General features: G+C 39.5%; 1 protein-coding gene across 1 annotated transcript in view; it reads left to right on the top strand.

The window, feature by feature from the left end:
* rps6ka3b (ribosomal protein S6 kinase, polypeptide 3b) overlaps nt 1–22926 on the top strand; it is an 84486-nt gene that overhangs the window by 4598 nt on the left and 56962 nt on the right. The window contains exon 2 of the mRNA XM_079260094.1: nt 13663–13722. Coding sequence (XP_079116220.1) covers nt 13663–13722 — 60 coding nt within the window. The remainder of the gene's footprint in view (nt 1–13662; nt 13723–22926) is intronic.

Raw genomic sequence — 22926 nt, 5'->3', positions numbered from 1 at the left:
CACACACACACACACACACACACACACACACACACACACACACACACACACACACACACACACACACCGTTTTTCTGCTCCGCTTTACTGCTGCAGCAACAATAGCAAGATGTGCCGGTGAATCCATCTAATTCTGTCATGAGGGTCTCGATCGTCTACTTTGACGTAGGAAAACGAAATTTGGCACACATGTGTAACGACCCAAGACAAGCAAAAATGTCAATTGATCGCGTGTTGCCATGGCAACGGGGTATCCGCCATCTTGTCATGTACAGCCACTTACGGCTTTAATTCACCTTGTTGTTGTCATCGTGGTGCTTTGCTTTTACCTGGTCAGGTGACATGTATATATAAAATATAAGAGCAAGACGTCAGATTGTCCTGTTAAAAAACGGTAAAGAACTGGCAGCACAGTTGCCAGCAAGTTACTGCAAAAAAACAGCGCCTTGCTGTTGTTGAAATTTACAGTTTACTACTGTTTATGTAAATACAGCATAAAACTGTTATTTTATGTCTTTACAGTAAAATACTGACTGAAAGTTTTGCAGTTAATTAATGCTAATTTACATTTCTTGGAAGAGGTATATTTACAAGATTTTACTGTACACTTACTGTACAAACACAATTTGCATTCTACTGTATAAGTTACTGAGTAAAAGGACTGCTAGCATAAAACTATGATTTTTTTTTTTTTGTAAATCTTGTGATATGTTAAATTATTGCTTTTTTAAATTGTTGACATTTTTAGACAAACAATACAACTTAATTGTCTTTTCAAAACATTTCTCTTTATTAAACTTTTGAATAACTTTAAATGTCTTTTATGAATAAAAAGTAAAACCCTGAGACATGTTAATGAGGTAAACTAAAAATTTAACAACTTAAGCTCGGGTAATTCAACAAAAGTGCAGTATTAATCAGTATTTAAGAAACTAAGTAAATAATTTCAATGAATGAAATTGCAAACATTCTTATAAAATGGGTAGAAAATAACAAAGCACAAAGCTCATTCCGATAAATACACTTCTATTTCAGTCATAAAAATAATATAAATGATCAGTACTATATTTTGACAACTCTGTACATAAACAAAAGTGACTGAGTGAGTTTGTGCATAACTGAAAAAGTGACCGAGTGAACAACTGAACAACTAAGTCAATGATGCTGTGACCAAGAATTAGTGACTACAAAAACAAAATGTGTGTGTGAGTGTATGATCGGGCTGACTGTCTTATATGAAGTCCCATTTAAAGTCTATGAGCCTCTTCAGAAGACTGGAGACACGAGAGTTGATGGATGTCACCTTCTTCTGGGTGATCTTTCCAGTCTTCTTTGATGGAAACTTGCCCCGTCTGGCCTTGGTCCCTCTCTCTGGGTTGATCCCAATGAACTGCCTGCAAAATAAATGTGTATGTTCAGAACTGGTGTTTACTATTTAGGGTTTACTCACAAATATAAACACAACAAATTCTATTGTTGTATCAAGAACACTGCCCTTTATAACATGAAGTTAAGTGTAGGTACTGTTACATTTTAGCATTTCTTTCTGGAGTTATGAATTGTCACCTGAACACCTGAAAGGATTCATGGACAGTGGTAGTTTTCACTGTCCTAATTAGTGGCAGGACAGTTGTTGTAACAAGCTCCAGGCATCAAATGTTTTGGGCAGTTAGTATTCTTTACACATCAACTAATAGTAGCTGAAGAATGTAAGCATCTAGGCATCTCACCTTTGAATGAATTCGAGTGTGCATGCAGCCTCATCTTGGTACTGGAGATTGAAGGCGTAGTAAGTAGAAAAAAGAGCTGCAAGTCCAGTCAGAAAAGTCGGCTGGATGCCCTCACAGATAATGTGCTCTTCAAGGCTGATCATCCAGTGGCGAATACAGCTTCCTGGTGTTTCACCTGAAACTACAAAGCAATGTCTGTGTCAGCATTGACTTTAAATTGTTTTGTTATGTCATTGCTACATTGCAAAAGCATGCAAGGGAAACAGAAAATCATTCATACAGTCACAAATAAATGCTATTCTTTTAACAAAAAATATCATTTTAATATATTTATCATGAACTGGTCTAGAAGGACATTAATTTAACGGTGCATATTGTGTATTGTGAAATTGTATTGCATAACTTCATCACTGGGGTGGGATTCTATATAAGCTTGTGCTTTTTCCACTCCTTTTGAACATATTTGACATATGTTTTATTTTTTTCTATTTTTGTTTTTAGATTTGTCATTATGTTAAAATGAACCTTTCTAAAGACTATCTGAAAAAAACCTGTCCACCTGCTCAAAAGTCAATTAGTAGCCTATTCTGTGTTTGGCAAAATAATACTATCCCACAAACCCACAACAGCTAAAGTGTAAATATAAATGAACCTTTCTTAATATTCTATCACTAATTTGGACTGACAGGATCCAGAATTAAAGAAACAAACTAACCACAGCACTCTTACCGAAAAGATTTTATCCTGTCAATAGAGGGATATACAGTTGTGTTCATATTTATTCATATCCTTTCATTAAAGAAGGAAAAAAAACACCTGCCTGTAAAATAAGCTGAACTTTACTAAAGTAATAATAAATACAAAATTTATGAAAATCATTACATTATTTTCTAATTCTGGTTCAAAAGAATTTTTTTTAAAAAAAAAGCAAACAAATAAGATAATTTATTACATATTACATCACTCATAAACTAATATTACTAATAATAAATGTTGAACAATCAGTCAGGTGTTTTCTGTTCCTCTCAGTCAGACTTCTGCACCTGTTGACAGGTATTTTGTCCCACTGTTCAACAGAAAAGTGCTCTAATTTGTCCAGGACACATTTGTTTGTTTGTTTTTTTTCTTTCTTCAACTCAATTCAATGAAAAAACAGTGTCTTATATTACTAAATAATATTTTTGCAAATTTATAGTTATTGTTCCTTTTTTAAGTCTCCAGTTATTTGAGTGACTGTTTAAATTCAGCTTTTTAATGAAAGGGGATGAATACATATGAGCACAACTGTATATCACACATGTAACGAGCGGTACCGAGACATTACGAAATTTTCCGAAACGTAGTTGCGCAACCTTCGTCAAAACGTTGCAGGTTTTAAAATTACTGTTGGCTAATTATTTTGTTAGTCCCATGCTTTAGTGACAGCAACGGAACAGCATTTAAATTGCAACGTTGTTGTAAAGCTGCACTTTGCAGAAGAAGAATTTAGAAGTTAGCAAACACTGGATGCAACTCACCCTGTAAAATGAAAGATCCGATTTATTTCCAGCTCCGGTCCCACCACGTTGTCAGTTTGCTTCCACCGTGAAATAAGTGTTTAAGAAGTTACTTGCCATTCCAGTACCATCCACCTTTTGCCGATCAGAGGGGGACGGAATATCGTGCATAAAACTTTCCATAGCTGCAGGCTACAAGTTAACCATAGCTGGAAGCACTGACCGCTTCAGATGGCAGTCAGGTGATCCGACGTTAGAATCACTCCGAGGTTTGCTGTTTGTGTCAGATCAGTCTCAAATCAGACTGGAAAACTTTCACGTTAATCTGAGTCAAGTCCTGTGTGCATTATTCAATTTGACAAGAATTTACATAAAGAAACCCGTTTTAATAAATGATTCGCTGACGTATAGTTAATAATACAACATTACAAATATTTAATTAATTTTAAGATCTGATGGCATATAGGCAACCAAATCATAACAGCACAATATGTTGAATTCAGAAGTTATTCAAAGGCAAAACAAAGAAGCACTCACCTTACAGTTCAAGAGATGAAGATGGATAAAAAAAATCCCAACTTCAACACATGTGGGCTCCATGCAGTGTTCAGTTCCCAAGATGCAATGCAAAAAATACTGTAATGTCCTGTCTTTTTTCCCCTCCGAGCAATAATATTGTAGAATACTGTTATCTTTCATTTAAGTAATTATATCAACCTAAATTAACAGCAATGAACTGCAATTAACAATAACAGGATAATACTGTTGATATTTTGGGGTTAATTTACAGCAATTTCTAACAGTGCATCAGATGTTTATCCTGGAGGAGTAAAACGGTTCTCCACCGCAGGTAACGCTGGTTTTTTTTGCCACAAAGATATTTTAATGCACAGTAAAAGGAATAAATTATGACTGAACCTGCAGTTGGAAGAATCCGAGTGGAAATTCAATTATTATAGGCAGTGTGGGGAGACGCAGCGCGCCAACCTACTCATGGGTCAAACACTCAGTAGCTCAGTATAGACTAGTAGCTCTTCAGTCAGATTTATCATTAATTATTGATGATTGGATTTTTGTGTCCACACAACCCTGGAAAACTTAAATAAAAAGCAGCAGCAGGGAGTGATGAGTTCTTCTTTATAAGCACCGTTTAATGTAAAAGGTTTGAAGTCCAGCTTTGGATCCGCCCTGATTAGAGTGTTTGATATGGAAATCAGAGATAATGACAGTTTTTACAGCTTTTTTCACTGCAGGAACAAATGTTTCTGAAAGTACAGATGTGCCCTAAATGAGAGCAGAAGCATATTGAAGAGACGGTGGAAGGTCACAGGTTGCAACAGCTTTCATTATCCTCGCTGCAGGACTCTTCAGTTTAGTTTGTTGCTTGCATTTTGGTTTTATTTATCTAATTTCTGTCCTGCGAGGAGTGAATGCAAATCTGCAAAGTGAGAGGAAGGGATTGCTCTAAAAAGGCATCAAAACTGAGATTCAAGTTTGAAACAAAAGCAGCTCCTGTGTGAGTTTCTTTTTCCTCTCCTTCCTCCTACAAGTTTGTGACTAGATAAAGATCAGGAGGTGGTGCTGCTGCGAGTGCATGATTCAGGAAGAGCTTACATCTGTGTGTGTGTGCGTGTGTGTCCACTTCCTGTATGAAGTGTCACAAGGGTTACATGGAGAAATGTGTGTCATCCGCAGGCAGTTTACGAACTGTAAAACCTGCTTCACTACGAAATGTTGGCCAGCTTCTCCTTTTCCGTCTGGCCTCCTAACAAGCTTGTACTTGCTCGCAGAAGTCCCTCCTGGCTTTGCTTCATCTTACTATCAACCCTGCGAGGGACGTGCTGCCGACACTGTGCTCAACAAACCCAACATTCGGCATCATTATTGCAACTCTCAGATGTATCCGTGATCAATAAGACTCAAAAGCAGAGAGAGGTGACGTCTGGGAGATGCTACCTGTGAAAATATGTGTGCAGATAAAAGTGGCTGCAGCTGCAAATCTTTTTCCCATGCGATGACAGAGCAGCATCAGTGAAGCAGGATGGAAGTGGAAACCTCTAATGAACGTCCCTCTGAGCTGCTTTCTGCAGAGAAAAGTGACGGTTTTCTGTCCCCCGAAGATCCAACGTCACACATGCTGAACATTTCAGCACAACACTGAAATATATCACCGTTTATTCTTGAAAATGTTGAAGACATTTCTAACATACTTCACGGCTTCAGCTGATGTTTATTTACATAAACAAGTGGAGTATTTGTTTTAAAACAGTTTAACATGGCGTCTTTCAGGACTGAATTACAAGAGTCGATTAGAAAGCTTGTATTTTCATCACATGCCATGTTTTGGATGGCAGGTTGAGTCCTGTCCGGCGTGACGGATAGACCAACATCACTGAGCAAATTTCCAGAAGAACATTCCAGACATTCTTCTGGGATGATTTCTATCAGCTGCGTTCTGCCGAAAAGACTCTTTTCGGCCAACTTAACCTTCAAAACAGAACTTGACTTGCTTAAGTTCAAGTTAGACGGCATTCTTGACCAGGTTACATGTTTAACTGGGTTCCTTTTTGGAAACTTTTGAGTTTTGGCTGGTTATTTTTGGTTGTGTGCTCTGTTGTCTGACTGTGTCAGCCAGTGTTTTTTTTTTTTTTCTTTTTCTGGCAGTACTGAATCCATCCTAAATCCATATCATCACACTCCCACCTCCATGCTCTGCATTCTGGCCAGTGAGAGGAGCAATAATTAACCAACATGAATCAGAACTGAGTTTAAACATTGAAGTTGTGAGGACACAGCATGAGGATTGTTTGCTGAAATAATAGGCACCATAAACTGGTCACTGACCTGAATCCTGCACCATTTTTCCTCATTTTCTGAGGTTATAATGAAATGAATTTGGCACGCTGTGGTCAAAATAACATGGAAACAAACTAGCAGCGTCTTTTTCTTCCCGTTAATTTTACACTTCTGTTCAAGCTTAATATCTCAGAGGTGTGGATTGACTCCACTCTACTCTTCTATCTTTATTAGAGTCTACCTCTTTATATTGATCTGTGATTATGAGATGAGGGAGCCTGCCATAAATAACCAGAGAGCTCAGACCATACACTAACTGTGTTCTTCCTGAATCGTATATTTCCATATGCATTTACAGTAGATTAGTACTTCTCGAGTTTTTTTTCCAGGAGACACATTGGCTGGAGATGTTCACACAGGCCGTTCTGAAGCCAGTAACAACAGAACAAATCTTGACTGAAACAAGACTTTTTTCTTGGACTGCATCAGCAGGAGTCAGCTCTCTGCAGGATCCGCCCAGTCCGAGTTGTTGCAGAAACAGATTGTTATTGATAATGACTGTGCCAAGTTTGATTTGCTTTCATATGGATCCACGGTGCAGACATGTGGATATGCACAGCCTACCGTAGAAAAAAACAGGCATGTTCTGGGGGGCATTAGTCAGTTTCTAGCCATGCTGCTGGGACAACTGGAAATTGGATTATTTGGGTTGTTAAAGTGACTGTTTTTTTCCAGTTTACTGTAGCTGCAGAGTATAAGCCAGAAAAATTCTGTTCTTTCAATAAACTTACTGAATAATTGGTTCATAAGGCTAAATTATAGGATAAATGTAGAAATCATCCTATTATAAGTATTTTATTTAAATTATAAGACCAATTTTGCATGAGTGATCTTACCTCTGTTGTCCTTTGAGATTACCATTAAATCTAATGGGAATGTGTGTCCAAGCTTTTTAATGGAAATATGTGTGTGTGTGTGTATATATATATATATATATATATATATATATATATATATATATATATATATATATATATATATATATATATATATATATATATATATATATATATATGTGTGTATGTATGTATGTGTATGTGTATGTGTATGTGTATGTGTGTGTGTATGTATATACATATATACATACATATATATGTCTGAATTCTTGGAGCTGAGCTGTAAGCATTTCTGCTCATCACACCTGGAGATGAAGCCCCGCAGATACTCTCATGATGATCCCACAGCACTAAATCTTGTTTTAGTGTGGAAAAGGTTTAAATTGCTTCACTGATGTCAAGTAAAAAACAGAAAATCAACTGTATTATTGTTATTTTACCAGCTGGTCAGCAGACTGCATTGCACAACCCTAAGCTTTTTTTTAATTCTGTAGAGAAGAATTAAGCATTAAAAGACATTAAGTTGGCATTTATTGTGAACAGATGTAATTCTTCATATGCTGGTTTGCAGCTTAAATTTTCCAGTAAACTGCGGTGGACTGACACCAAGCAACTGTCAACAAGGCAGCAGAGCTGCTGTTCAGACCTGGTCACCTTTAGACCAGCGTTGCTCTGAATATCACATGAGCTGCGCATTTTTGTACCTCAATGCTGGTGATTTAATACAACGTAAAATCTAAACCAGGCATGCTGAAGAGTGTAAAGCTCCCACAATCAGTGCATGTACTATTACAAGCAATAAAGTTACTATTTACTCTGAGCACACATAGTCTTTCATCTTTATTATGTCTAATATAACTGAGCTTCTTATCGGGCAAATCTTACAGCAGGTTGGTGCTGCGTCGTGATGTAGTTCATGGTTACAGTCGTGATTTTGCAGAAATGTCAGCAGACCTGCTGATGACCTGTTTGTCCTGTTTGTTGCTCAGCTGACTGTGTAATGAAGTCAGTTTGCATACAGAGTGGGCAGCTGCAATCTGCTTGCAAGTGGTCAGTCGGGAAATATACAGAGATTCGTTTTACTGCCTCAAGCATCAACGCACGCTCAACAGCGGCCAGGATGCATGTCGGCACCAAGTGCAAACTGGACCACAGATTTTTCTCTGGTTTCGGGCTTTTAGATCTCACTAAATATGAGGAAAATGTGGGAAACGATGCTCAGTTATTCTCTTTGATAAAATGTAATATAAACATTAAGCTCCCTCAGAAGAGTCAATCTTTGAATTTGTCCAAAATAAAACAACTGTAAGGAGCACTTTTTTCGCATTTAAAGTACATTTCATACTGCATGACTGCATGTTTCTATGCTAAAAAAGGCCTCCTTTAAGCTTGAGCTTTATTACCATGAACAAATTAGTTTTTTCCTGCAGTAAAGTTATTTAAAAAGGAAAAAAAAATGAATAAAAGCAGGAAATTTGTAACGGCTAAATGTATACATAATTGTCTTACTATGTGTTTGAACAAAAACTTGCACAGACATGAGAAAAAGATGTAGCTCAAAGTACAAACACCATATGTTTTGGTTTAATAAAGCTTTGAAAAATCACCCTTGCTGGGGAAAAACGTCCATGAGACGTGCTTCAGGGAAGGTAGAGTAAGAAGATCCCAGACAGCAGCATGACAGCCTTTTACCTGGGATGCCCTCTGTTGGCACGCCTTCCAGCTCTGCATATTTTGTATATTGTGTTATCAGATGACAGTGGTGGCAGCCTGAAGCCAACAGTTTTGCTTATTAGAGCCAAGTGCAAATGCAATAAAGTATTTAAGAATTGCAGGAAAACACTTATCTGAAGGAGACGGCGTCTCAGACTCTAAACTTTTAATTTGTTTTCTTTTCCATGTTGATGCAATAAAAACAGAGTTAATTTGCTTCATGGTGATTTATCTATTTTCGCCATTATGCTTTTTTCCCAACTGAAGATGCTTTCTAGTAAGTTTGGCAAGTAAAAAAAAAAAAAAAAAGGTTTTGGAAATTGACGCATCATGTGTGGATTGATCTACAGTTCCCACTAAGTGACCTCCACTTCAGAAATAAGCAGCAATCTGGGCTTCATCAGAAACCAAACCACTCCTTCCAGTTTGTTTGTCATAAACTCTCAGCGTTACAACCTCACGCGTCTACAGGTTGTTAAGTTTCCTTGAAAGGATCCTCACCTATCCGGTGCTAGTGGACAGATCAGGTCAAAAGACTCTTAAAGGTCCAGCCTGTGGTTAAAATGGTGGAAATACCACACTTGTGTGATGTTTATTCAGTTCTTGTTGAAAAACAAAACAAACTAACTCAAAACAAAACATAAAACACGACTAAATCAAGGGGAGACATGGTTAGATCACAGCCTTGGGTCTTTTTAGACCCAAGTTCCTTTATCAATCTGCGATGGCTGGGAAACTTTTCTATGTTCCATGTTGGTATCAGGAAACTTCCTCACTGACTGGTCAAAGCTGTAACATGTTTTACATCCGGGCTGCACGGTGGTGTGGCGGTTAGCCTCACAGCAAGAAGGTCAGAAGTTTGAGCCTCTACTGGGGAGGGATTCGAATAGCGGCATTTCTGTGTGGAGTTTTTTCCATGTATGCATGGATTCTCTCTGGGTTCTCCATCATCTTCCTATAGTCCAAAGACATGCATGTTAGGTTAAGTTGTCATTTTAAACTCTTCGTAGGAGCGAGTGTGAGGATAAGTGGTTGTTTTGTGTCTCTGTGTTGGTCCTGCGATGGACTGGCAATCTGTCCATGTTGTTCCATCCATCCATCATCCATCTTCTACCGCTTATCCGGGGTCGCGGGGGCAGCAGCCTAAGCAGGGAAGCCCAGACTTCCCTCTCCCCAGTCACATCTGCCAACTCTGTGGGGGGGATCCCAAGGCGTTCCCAGGCCAGCCGAGAGATATAATCCCTCCAGCGTGTCCTGGGTCTTCCCCGGGGTCTCCTCCCAGAGGGACGTGCCTGGGACACCTCACCAGGGAGGTCCAGGAGGCATCTTAACCAGATGTCCTAGCCACCTAAACTGGTTTCTCTCGATGAGGAGGAGCAGCAGCTCTACTCTGAGCCCCTCACAGATGACCGAGCTCCTCACCCTATCTCTAAGGGAGAGCCCGGCCACCCTGCGGAGGAAACTCATTTCTTGTTCTTTCAGTCACGACCCACAGCTCCTGACCATAGGTGATGGTCTCTCACCTGCTAAGTGCTAGGATAGACTCCAGCTTCCCAGTGACGTCAAACTGGAATAAGCAATATAGAGAATGAATGAATATTTTACATCATTGTTAAATCAGGAAATGCTGTGCATGTACGGCAATGACACACAGTGTAGTTCAAAGTATGAAACTAACCTTCAGTAAGTGGAGAATAATAAGGTTTTTATGTCTTCATAGTTGAGGTTCATTTTAAGGATGATTGTCTTTTTGGTTCAGTTTGACATTTTATATTTTACACAGTGAACTTCTGAGCTCTCCTGTGCTTATATGCTCAGTTATGTCATTTTGACCCGCAAAGTGACAGCCCTACTCCTCATGCCTGGAAAGCTCCTGCTTTGAAACAGGCGAGAACAAAGACTTTGTAAACCGAGTACTAAAACTATAATCTGAAACTGTTCCTGCTGTCGACACAAAAAAGACGAAGGGGAACTATAAAATTATGAGCTATAAAAGATCTCTTCCTGTTTGAAACACCTTATGAAGGTTGAAAAATACCGTCATAAATTTTTTCTTCTGTTTGGTTTGTTTTTTTCTTCTTCATCTTTTACATATTTTTGTGATGATTCAATTCAATTCAACTTTATTTGGATAGCGCCACTTCACAACAATGTTGTCACAAGGCACTTTACATACACGAATCAACATACAAATAATATCAAGCCAGTTCATACATATACTATAATAGAAACCAACTGATAGCATCGAGTCATGACTTCGATCCAATCCCCCATACTGAGCTGCACGAGGCGACAGTGGGAAGGAAAAAACTCCCTTTTAACAGGAAGAAAACGTCTGGGAGAACCCGGCTCAGGGAGGGCAGCCATCTGCCTCGACTGGTTGGGGTGGAGAGGACAGGAAAGACAGATCAACGTGTACAACTGCACTTATTCAGGAAGACCTGCGGAAAAAGGAGAAATAAGTTAGAGACGGCAATATTGGCATATATTTATTCATTAATATATTAGAGAAATAGAGCGAGGTATTTCTCAGTGCATCAGGTAACATCCCCATTGCTACATTAGTAAAGGTTGGCTAGACTACCCATAACTATAAGAGCAATGAGCATAACCTGGACAGTTGGGTCCCGTACATGCAGACGCCAACTCAGGAGATGCTCATATCCTAACTATAAGAATCATGGAAAAGGAAGGTTTTCAGCTCAATCTTAAAGGTGTGGAGGGAGTCTGTGTGGAGGGATGATGATGATGATGATGATGATGACTGACCTGACCAGTCAATGCAGACCGAAACTGATTTGAACTGAAACTGATAACATGTTAATGGAATAGTCACCAGAGTTATTTTATGACCCCTCTGGACCAAAAAGTTTGAAAAACAAAGCCAATTTTATGGTTACCTGAATTCATTTAGACTCAAAAAAAACCTAATTCCTCTGTTTAGACTACCACGCCTAACAGGGTTCGTTAGGTGTGGTAGTCGGTTGTCCCAGTCCTGCTGCCTCGGTCAGCTTTCTTTGCTTCCTGTTAAAGATGCAAAGCACCAGTTTGTATCACGCTGTCTTTACAACACAGGTTGTAAATAATGATAATATCCGTGGGAAACAAATCTGGTTTGGTTTTGCAGGAGGAATTAGGCCTTTTTACAGCTTCTGGATTGTGAGTATATTGAATATGAAAGCCGTTTATAAGTAATTCTGCAAACTTTAAGGGAAAAATTTATTTAAATGGTAAAAAAAAAAAAAAAAAAACACTAAAAATTCTAAGCCATAAAACTTTTCTGCATTCTTCACTTGGAAAAGGATACTTTCCTCCTGTATTTGCACTTTTCTGTCACCCTCTTTGCATCATTTTATTAATCCCGTTTCCCATCATAATCTGTCGCTCCTCCTCTTTTTTTGTGCTTTCTCCTCTCCGCGCGCTATCTGTCCATCTCACCCCCCACTGAGCAGATTATGGGTTCGTTCTGGGGCTGCACTTACAGGCAAAGTAAAAAAAATCACTGTAATTGCTTTTATTGCTGTTATTGTTTTGGTCACGCTGTGGTATCAGTGCTATCAGTGTCTAAATCACAGCTGCTGCTCCTGCAGGGAAGCAGACAGGCTGCTAATCTGCCTTACGTAATGCAAATTCAGATCTGCTTTTTGCTTTTGGCTGGACAGATGAGGTAGAAACTGGCTGAATTTGGTGGCCCTGCTGATTAATATCATACCGATACCGCCTGGGAGCTTTATATATCTTTTCTTTTTTTTCTGGCTGATTTTAAACTGTGGTTTAAATCCTCCATCGCAGGCAGTATGAAATGATCGTAGAGCTCCACTTTTTACACTTTTCTGTGTCCAAGAGTAAATATTTGAATCTTTTTGGTCATTATGGTTAAACCCTGTACAAACACAACTCATATAAAGATTTAAAATAAAGAAACATAGTTTCTGCTAGTTATTTCTTCATTCAGGCTTCAAGGGGTCAACCTGCATCTCCAGTTTGAGTTTGGGTTCTGGTCATGTTGCTTTTATTGTACCTTGGAAAAAGGAGGTCAAACCTGTGTTTTTCTGCACCATAAATGTCAAAAATCAACAGCATCTGTTATCTTTTCGATCCATTTCCTCTGTGGATGTTAGGTTATCAGAATTTCTATCATTTACTGAATGCACCCACAAGGCTTTCACCATGACTGGTTTGACCATGACTCTTGCAAAATATTACTCATTTAAACTACATGTCTTATGAGCAGTCAATATAAAGCACCACGTAGATTAATGGTGGGATGGTGAAACCCATCATTTTCTCAAATAGACTACACTATTGTGACATTTTGCAGACTGGTCATCCACCACTCTTCAAATGGAAACGCAGCTGGACTGATGTTGCAGTTTGCTTGTGTTGTAACCGATGGGGTGAACATGGATAGTAGCTTTATGGTGGAAGGGTTCAGCTGGCTGGTCTGTTAACTCACTGGACCAGTTCAGTACATGACTTGGGACAAAAATGAGACCAAGAGTTGGATGAGTACAAATTTTTTTTTTTTTTTGGATGAGTACAGATTAATTCCTGCTCTAACTCTCTGTCAGGTTTTCCTCTATCAGTTTGGTAACTTAGTTTTACGTGTTAGATAAAGAATAACAATAAATAAATGCATTTGTAACAAAAGGTTTGATTAAAAAGAGGATAATAAAATTCTTAAACCTGAAAAATTAAAATTGATCATTCCAAATAAAACAAAACTCACATAAAGAAAAAACAAGCGTTACTAGCAGCAACTTGTATAATCAATAACACCAAACTTTAATTCCAAAAAATAGAAGCAAATTAGTTGCATCATTAATTCAAGCCCTGCGGGATTGTTTGTCTTGTAATAATAAATATACAGCTTGTATTTGCTTTCTTGTTGGCTGCCATTAGCCTTCTCTTGGTGATGTTTTTCATCATTTCAGCCGCCTGCCAGTTTCACACAGGGAGCAGGTGCTATTTTCACATCACCTCTGCGTATCAGGTGTGTTAATGCGTGACCTCTGTGCTGTGTGATTACAGGATTCCCATCACGATACGGAGGACTCGGTGGGCGACGACGACTCCATGCCTCCATGCACTGTAAGTCCACTTGCTGTCCTGGTTTTTATGCACATCTGAGACGAGCTTGGGATCAGGTTTAGAGGCTTCTGATCGTCCTGTCTGACATTTCCCGAGCTCCAGCTGTGAATGCAGTGAGACCGTACCGGCAGCAGCTGCTTTACAGTTAGACAGGCTTTTTATTGATAGACAATAACACACCGACACGTGTGTGTTTGTTACTTTAAGTGACATTCAGACAAAGCAGATGATAATTTTTTCACTGATTTAGGAAACTTACTAAAGGATTTATCCTGTTGGATAAATACTGAAATGCAACTGAAGCACAATGTGCCTCAAAGCTGCTTTCATTTTGGATTAGTTAGTCACACTATTACTGTCGTTCTCTCTCTGGGTAAAACTATGTTCTTTTCTGGCTAAAGCTGAACACACCTAATGGAGGTCTTCTACATCAAGGCCCCTTCTTGACTTGTTTAAAGTATGATTTGGATCAAACTTCATTGTAAATTTCTGGTGTTTAACCTCATGTTCATGCAGCCACTGCGTCATGTGAAAGGGCAGCGAGCTGTCGGGTTTTGGAGCCAAAAAGATTCATCCAGTATCAGCAGTCTGTTTCCATTTAACAAAACAGAATCTGACTTTGATCCTACTTTGAGGGTATTTCTGGTTGCCTGCTCTGCGTTTGTGTGTGTGTGTGTGTGTGTGTGTGTGTGTGTCAGTGGAGGCAGCTGCATGCATCGATTTTTAAATGCAGGGGAGATGGCTTATGGATCTACTGTGCTGCACACTCGTTAGCTCACTCTCTAGAGTCTGCTACACACATGCACACACATGCACGAACCAAGATGTGACAACATAATGAACATCACATCGCCTGCATGTGCGTGCATGTGTGTGTGTGAGGAGGAATACATTGCAAAGCTGTTAATGAGTGAGTTATACTGTTCCACTGGTTCTGCTCGCAGTGCAGCCCGTGTGTGTGTGTGTGTGTGTGTGTTTCAGTGTGTGTCACAGGTTAAATCGAGGTAATGAGGCAGCTTTCTCTCTCTGTAACGTTGCTGAAATCTTTAGTGTGCAACCGCCACAACTTATTATGTTTGTGAGAACTCTCCAGGATGTAATGCACAGCAGAGCTGACCTGCATCTAAACTACATACAATAATACAGTTATTGCATTATCCATACAATGATTCCAAACAATTATTAGTTACAAGGAAAAAAAAAGCTAGTTCCAGCCTATTAAATTAGTAAATTACGAGTATTTTCTTACGCATAAGTATAAATATATAGTTTTCTTTAAAGGAAAACTTGAAATTTTAAAGCTGTTCTTTGTTTTTCTCCTAAATCCGTTTGGACTGATTAGTTTTATTTCATAAGAAATTGCAGCATCTGAAGCCAGAAGTCAACGTGGGAGAAAACTGTGAATTTGCTGAATTGTGTTTTGGTATCAGTACTGTCAGGCTCGTCACCACGCCGCCTGCTTTAAGGTGAAAGCCGACTAAAGCCGTGGAAAAGCAGCTGACACCACGAAAAGCAAACTGCACCAGTTGTCAATCTGCAGTTTTAAAAATGAAGACTTTCCCCACCTCCAGACTATGCTGCAAGAGTCTGACCTTGTTTTGCTCAATTACACAATGCCCCCCCCCCCCCCCATATTTTGAGTTATAACAAAAAAGTGCAAACAAAACAAATCAAACACGTAACAGCAAAGATGTTGTCGACACATAAAAGACAGTCACATCAACAGTAGTGCATCAACTCAAGCATGAGACTCAATAAGGAGAGTCGGTTTGCTGAAATGTTTTTGTTGGATATTTGCCAGTGGAAGCTCCTGCTTGACAGGTCTAGAAATAATGAAGCAGGTTTGATTCTATGTTTTAGTCAAGAATTGAGTTAATTTCCATTGATTTTATATTTTATATTAAAGGGCAACCAGTGAATGTATGAACCCACCTCCTTCCTGTATTTTACACAGAGAATCGGGATAATAGGACAACGTGGTGTCATTTTGTCTACTTAAATAGGCTTCAGGGTTTTTAATATTCAGAGCAGATATTTTTTTTTTTATTCAGGACGTAATAGTTGTGCATCTTGTCACCTGTTTAAAATACTGGATCTCCTGAAAGCTGCACCCATCCTGTTGTGATTTTTGTGTTTTTGAAGCATGAACTTGTCAGTATTGTGTAATTTTTTTTACCTTAAAACTGGGCGTTCCAGACTTGTTCGATGACTCCGTGGCATCTATCGTGTGTATTTCTAGAGCCGCTGCTACTCAGCAGCATCCCGAGACTGAGTATACGCACTATACGACTTTTACATCTGGGACGCTGTTTGGCGTTCCAGCAGAGTTTCGCTTCACACTAGAAAACACATCGATGGGGTTGAACATGCAACGTCACCGATTCAGCAAAGAAGCACAAGAAGATTAAAAGAGAGAAAGAGACTAAATAGGAGTCTACGTAAGATCGTCTTTTGCCAGTAACCCCCAGCTGCAGGGTGGAGAATGGGGCGGGGCTCCATATTGGGCGGGGCTAGACGTCCAATGGGCGTGGTTGAATGTCAGATGGGCGTGGGGTTAGGGTTAGAGGGTTAGAGTTAGGTTTTGGGTTAATCCAATCAAAATGTTGAGGGGGCGGGGTTGGATGTCCAACCCTGCCCAATATCCAGTCCCGCCTCATTCTCCAGGCTGCAGCCTAGACCCTCTCTCTTTTCCTGGCTGGAGAGAGCGAAAAGGTCAGGCAGGATGCAAGATGGATGCTGGATTAGCCATCGATAGGGGGCGTGTGATGGAGAGAATGGTAAAAGTTCTGTAGTGGGTCTTTAAGCAGATTTACAGCCCAATAACTTGTTTTGCTTTGGACTTTGGTCATAGTAACCTTGCAGACATATTACGACTTGAGATTTTCAACATTATCGGTTTACCGATATCATTGGCCGGTACTGACTAAATGTAATATTATTAATGATCCGTATGGGTTTTTACTTTTTTAATGACATAGCTTTTACACCAATTGTACATTATATACACCAAACTCTTCAAAAACATCCCCTCTCACTTGAGCTGTCCAAAAATGAGAGATTTTATGTAGTTTTTTTGTTTGGTTTTTTTTTGGTTGTTTTGCACAACTTGCAATAAATCCTGTTGCTTCTGCATTTCTGAGTCAGCATTGAGTGTTAAGGTAGACGTCTTATCAGCACACTTAATATCATCAAACCCCATTGTCACTTGCAGCATAACAGGCTTGCAAGCGAACTCGCCCTCATGTCTTTGATGTTAAATTTGCGATTTGCAATGACTGGAAAGTGGAGGTTATAAAAGATGGAGCCAACCATTAATGTAGTTACCTGAAATAATTTAGTTTTTCTTTTCCATATAACAATATGTTATAGTTGGCTGATAATGGCAATGGGAATTATCATATGGGCATATTGGATATTGGTTGGAAGAAAAAAAAAGCCAACATCGAACATCCCTATTTACAACCTTTAGCTATTGATTTTAATTTTTTAACTCTTCTACACTTTGTTTTAGAATAAATAGCTTCTTCTTATTGGTGTATTTTCAGCAAAAGAAATCAGCCAAAACAAAGGGCATCCAATCCAAGAATTACAGCCTGAATCTGTCTCTGCTTCTGCACTTAATCCTCGGTTTGAGGCTTTAAAAACACTCGGTTGTGATGATGCAGAATCAAGAGGGCTCACTTTAGAAATTATTCACTCACCCTCACTCATGAAACCCAGAGTTCACAGACACCTTCATCTGAGTCGATAACACACACAGACACACACGTACGCAAGCTCATACGCCTCATCATACTGTCTTCACTCTTGAGTCAGCAGCAAGCACACACACACTCAAAAACACACTCAGTGGAGCCCCCAGTGAGGCAGAAAATGGTTTCCAGACAGCGTTAGGAACATCGATGCCCTCTGAGGGACCAACTAACATCTGCTGCCATCTGCTGCAGTACAGCTGCGTGTTTGTCAGTGTGTGTTTCATGTCTCATTATGATGAGGTCACTTATTCGCAGTGGGAGACGCTGACTCTGACCGCTGCCTCTAAACCCCACACATGAACAAACACATGCATCATGTTATGGTGTTGTTGCTCTTTAAATGATGTGTTTAGGTTTTGATTTGTAGCAGCTGCAGATGGTTTAATGTGTTTACTTTATGTTTTACAAATGCGTCCGCTCTCATTCTTGCAAAGCTGAGTCTTATTACTCAGAAGTTTCAGGATCAGATAAACCAGACCAGACTCATTTAATATATATCCACCATAACTTCACGTTCTGTATCTGAAGGTGGAGGAAACACCCTGATCATAACCTAATGAGAGGCAATTTTGCACGGAGACCACGTTATTTTTGTTGCAATAATTCATTTAGAACTTTATTTGTCAGGCAGCTTCTGTACGACATAGTAATTGTGTGAACTGGCTTTTATAACATGTGAAACTTCTTTGTTTCAGAACATTTTTGACGTTTTTATTACATATCTGATGTAAAGCTAGATTTTTTTTAAATGGTGGAGGATCTATATAAAAAAATGTGTTTTCTTAATTTTTACTGTAAATATACAACCTTCTGTGTGAAAGTTTTTATTTGATTTTGAAGAAATATCTCAAATTTCACACCATGTCTTTGGCTTATTTTCTGCCGTTGGTGTCGCCGTTTCCTCTTTCTCCAGATTTTTTGCATACGACAGGGTCAGAGTTGGCGGTAGGGATATTTTACCACCAAGTTGTGTTTTTATAAATCCCAAAAGTTGATTTTAAAAGAGCGCCTGCTGGGTTTTGTGCATACAACAGTTTTTTAAATGAGGCTCCAGGTTTTTTAAATCATGGAAAACTTTGAGCTGTATTTTGATGACACTGATGAAACTGGTGAATTTACTACAAAAACATAAATGCAAAAAAAATGAGGTTTGTTTGCAAACGGAGTGTCAGTGACCTGAAACTGAGTTAACAGCTGCAATATGGGATTATTTGTGGATTTTGCATTAAAAAACACAAATGACAGCAGTTCTAAACAATAAATATTTAGTTTAAAAGACACTGATTTTTTTTTTTTCCTGGAAGTACACTGCAAAAACTCAGCCTTAAAAAACAAGAAAAAAATATACAAAAATTAGGCAAATGTTGCTTAAAATAAGATAAATTATTTGCCAACAGAACAAGAAAACTTCCCAAACTTCCCAAAACAAGTAAAAATACTCTTAAAACAAGAGGAATTCTCTGGCATAAAAACTAAGAATTATCTTACCTTTTTAAAAAAAAAAAAAAAAAAAAAAAAAAGCATATGTGTACTCAATTTAAGACTTTTAATCTTACTTAGATGTCAGTTTTTGCAGTGTACATTACATGATATTGCAGACATATTCTTTAAATATTGTCAGAATTGTTTAAACTTTTATAAAAACAACAACAACAAAAAAATTGCAGATGTGTCCAGTCGGTCCTTGAGGGCTGCTGTCCCGCAGGTTTTCAATGTATTCCTGCTTCAAAACACCTAACTCAATTTTAATGGATCTAACAGCCTATGAACTTCTGTACAGTGATTTATTAATATGAGTCAGGTGTGTTTGAGCAGGTATTCATGGAAAACTTGCAGGATTGTGGACCTTGAGGACCGGAGATGGACACAGCTGGAATGGTGAGAAAAAGAGGATGGTGTTAAACTGTCCTGTCAGGTGTAGGCAGCGTTCATGCCATGTGAAGGAAGGAACAGACAACATGCAGCCTAAATCACTAGAAATTTCCACTTTACCTGATAGAGTTTTAAAATATCCTAAGAAACGAAGCTACTGACGAACATGTTTGACTGCCTGACTTCAGTTTAGTGCTTGTACATGGAGCAGGATGAGATGAACATCTGGAGGAAGTGCTGGTGGAGCTTTCTGAGGCGGCTAGAGGCATCTGACAGCAAGGAAAACCAGAAGGAAACCTTCAGATGCAGACAAGCTGCAGCCTCATCTTTGCTGATTCAGTTGATGCTCTGCGGATTGTGTTCTGCCTTCAGGTGCTTGCCAGAAGGATTGTAGTTGCACCATGTTATATTTTCAACATTAATACTTGTTCTAACCATCTACCCGTCCATTCTTATTGCGGGGTCACTAGTCAAAGCAAAAAAATTTCAGACTTCCCTTTCTCCGCCCATTTATTCAATGGGGAATCCTGAGGTATTCCCAGACCAACTGAGAGACATAACCCTCCTCAGTGTGTTCAGGGTCTTTCATGCCTCCCCCTGTTCAGGCATGCTTAGAAAACCTCTCCAGGGACACAACAAGGAGGCATCCTAACCAGATCCCCAAGCCACTTCATCTACTCTTCCCCCCTGCAGAATAAAGTTATTTTGTCCGCTAGTATTTGTGATCTCATTACTTTGGTCACTACCCACGATTTATTACCACAGGCGAGGGTAGGAACGTAGACTGGTAAATTAAGAGCACTACCTTTTGGCTCAGCTCCTTCTTTACCATGACAGATAGATCCAGGATCACCAAAGATACTTAAAGATACTATGACTCCTCCAATTGGGTCAGGACCTAATTCCTGACCCGGAGAGGACACTCTACCCTTTTCTGAAGGAGGACTGTGGTCTTGGATCTGAAGATGCTGATTCTTACTCGAGCTGCTTCACACTCATCTGTAAACTTCTCGAGTGAGAGCTGGAGATCACGGCCTGATGAAGACAGCACATCATGTGGAAAGAGCAGAGACCCCTCCACACCTGCGCCTTAAAACCCTGTCCTTAAAAGTGAAGAACAGAACTGGTGATAAAGGGCAGCCTTGGCAGAGTCCAGACCGACTCACTGCTGGTAATGTGGACCAAACTCTGACACGGACTGAACAGTTCAAGTGAATCTAGTACTCCATACTACTGGAGCCCTGACCATAGGAGTCCCGTCTTTTTCAAGTCCACAAAGTACATCTAGACTGGCTGGTTGCTCGACTAGCTGACAGACTCTTCTTTCATGAAAATCACCAGGGACGCCAAGAGCGCTGACATTGTACAATATAATAATAATGTGAGAGCAGTCGGTCTTCCGTGGTGTGATCCAGGTTTCCCTCCAATGAATAAGTCATTTCCTCCAACTTAAACTTATTTAACTCCCCCAAGAAGAGGGATAAGACCACTGAGAATATGATCTATGAACACCAGCTGGAGACTTCAAAACACCAAACAAAGCGCATAAATCAAGTTTCAAATATGGTTCATGAAGTTAGCTGAAAATGGCCTTTGTGAGCGCTGCTTTATGCTGAGCTTTGGGCGGCTTTCACAAACGCAAGACTGAAACACAGAACAGCAGGAAAACAAAACACTGAGCTCATGTTTTACTTCCAAACCAGCACTGGAAGCGCGTTGGTGGAAAACCCCCTAAAAGCCAGTTTCAGCATCAACAAGGGTGTGATGGTGGTGGTGGTGGGGCGGGGGGATGCTGAGAACAGCATTTGAACTTTATAATATCGACATTATGATATCGTCATATGTCAGGTCACAGTTGTCTACAATATACTGTAACACTAAAATCTGAATTGCCATCAAGACAAACACACACTGCGATGAAATCTGACACAACACACACCTTCGTTTTCTCTTTCACCCCAGGTTAAGAAAAAGGTGACTAAATTATTCATTATTTCTAACAAACAAGACCATTACCTCAAAAGCTGAGTGTAATGAATTACCTTATTACAGAAGTAATTCCTCAGACTCCACAAATCATTGTCTATGTGTGTGTGTGTGTGTGTGTGTGTGTGTGTGTGTCAGCCGTGTACAAAGCTCTCGCTGGCAGATGGTGTTTAATCTTCTCTGGCCATCTGGACTGACTTTCTCTGGCGTCGTTTAAACGCCCACACACAAACACATGGTACTCTGCTCCCTGATTCAGCCCGCTCAGGTGTGTGTTGGTGTGTGTGAAGGGGATCAGATAGAGGAGACATTCCTTCGGAAACAACTTAATAAGCGGTCTCGACCTCTAAGCCTGCAACAGAAAGCAGCAGACTGTGTATTTATGTGTATTAGTGTGCTTGTGTAAAATTAAGCCACTTTTTTATTTTAGTGTTTGGGTTTGGTATTCAGTGGTTATTTGTTTGCATCTGTGGTCACTCTTCTTTTTGTGTGTTTGTGTGTGTGCGTGTGTTTGTGAGGGAGGCAGGAAGTGTGTGCGTCCAGGCCTAAACACCGAAAATGGAAACCTCCGCCCCACCCCCGCTGGTCAGAGTGGATATTGATGGATACAGAGATGGGGAGGGAGAGAAAATATTGATTGATAAAAGGGTGGAAGTATGTGTATGTGTCTGAGACTGTGTGTGTATGTGTGTGTGTGTGTGTGTGTGTGTGTGTGTGTATGTATTAGAGTGAAAAGGAAGAAAAATTAGGAAAAACAAAAACAAAGATGTGGGCAAATTTTTTTTCTGGTGTGATCAGTCAGTGCACGCCTTTGTGTTCATCAGCAGGGTTCACTGTGTGTGTGTGTGTGTGTGTGTGTGTGTGTGTGTGTGTGTGTGTGTGTGTGTGTGTGTGTGTGTGTGTGTGTGTGTGTGTGTGTGTGTGTGTGTGTGTCCGTGTTGTGAACGAGACATTGTGGATATTGCCATTGTGAGGTCATGGGGTGATGATGTAATCTGTGTAACCCGGCGCCGCTTTTCCTGAACGCTGTCTCCAGGAACCGACCAATCACAAAGCATACACACACAAATACACACCAGCCGCACACACAGAAGCAGCTGTGTTATATTTGTGAAGACCAAAATGAGGTGACCTCTGACCTCCACACCTGCTTAAGCCAACAACATCTTAAAGCTATTAATTCATCCCATTTTTACGTTTTATCCGTTTTGTATAAAGCTTGTAAAGTTTTTATCAGGATTCCAACCTTTATTTTTTTTTAAACAGCTGGAAAAACAAATAATTTGAATGGTTTGGCAAGTAGAACAAACTAAAAAAAAAAAGGATGTTTATTTATTTATAAATGTATTTCTTTATGGATATATTTGTTATAATGATAAAATACTCTTCAATTAGTGACATGAAGAGGCAGAAACTAACATGTAAAGATGAAAATGAACTGATTAGTAAATCATAAAGCTTTAATCATTCAACTCACGAGCTCGCTTGAATAATTAGCTGTAAACATTTTTGAATTAAAAATCCTTATGCAAGTAGAAGTTGGCTGAAAATGTCACTAGCATAGCATCCTACTCCTACTCAGCGGAGCTGG

The sequence above is a fragment of the Telmatherina bonti genome (genome assembly GCF_933228915.1).
Source record: "Telmatherina bonti genome assembly, chromosome: 20".
NCBI lineage: Eukaryota > Metazoa > Chordata > Actinopteri > Atheriniformes > Telmatherinidae > Telmatherina > Telmatherina bonti.
Note: the sequence above shows the minus strand (reverse complement) of the source record. Positions and strands in the feature narration are given on the sequence as shown.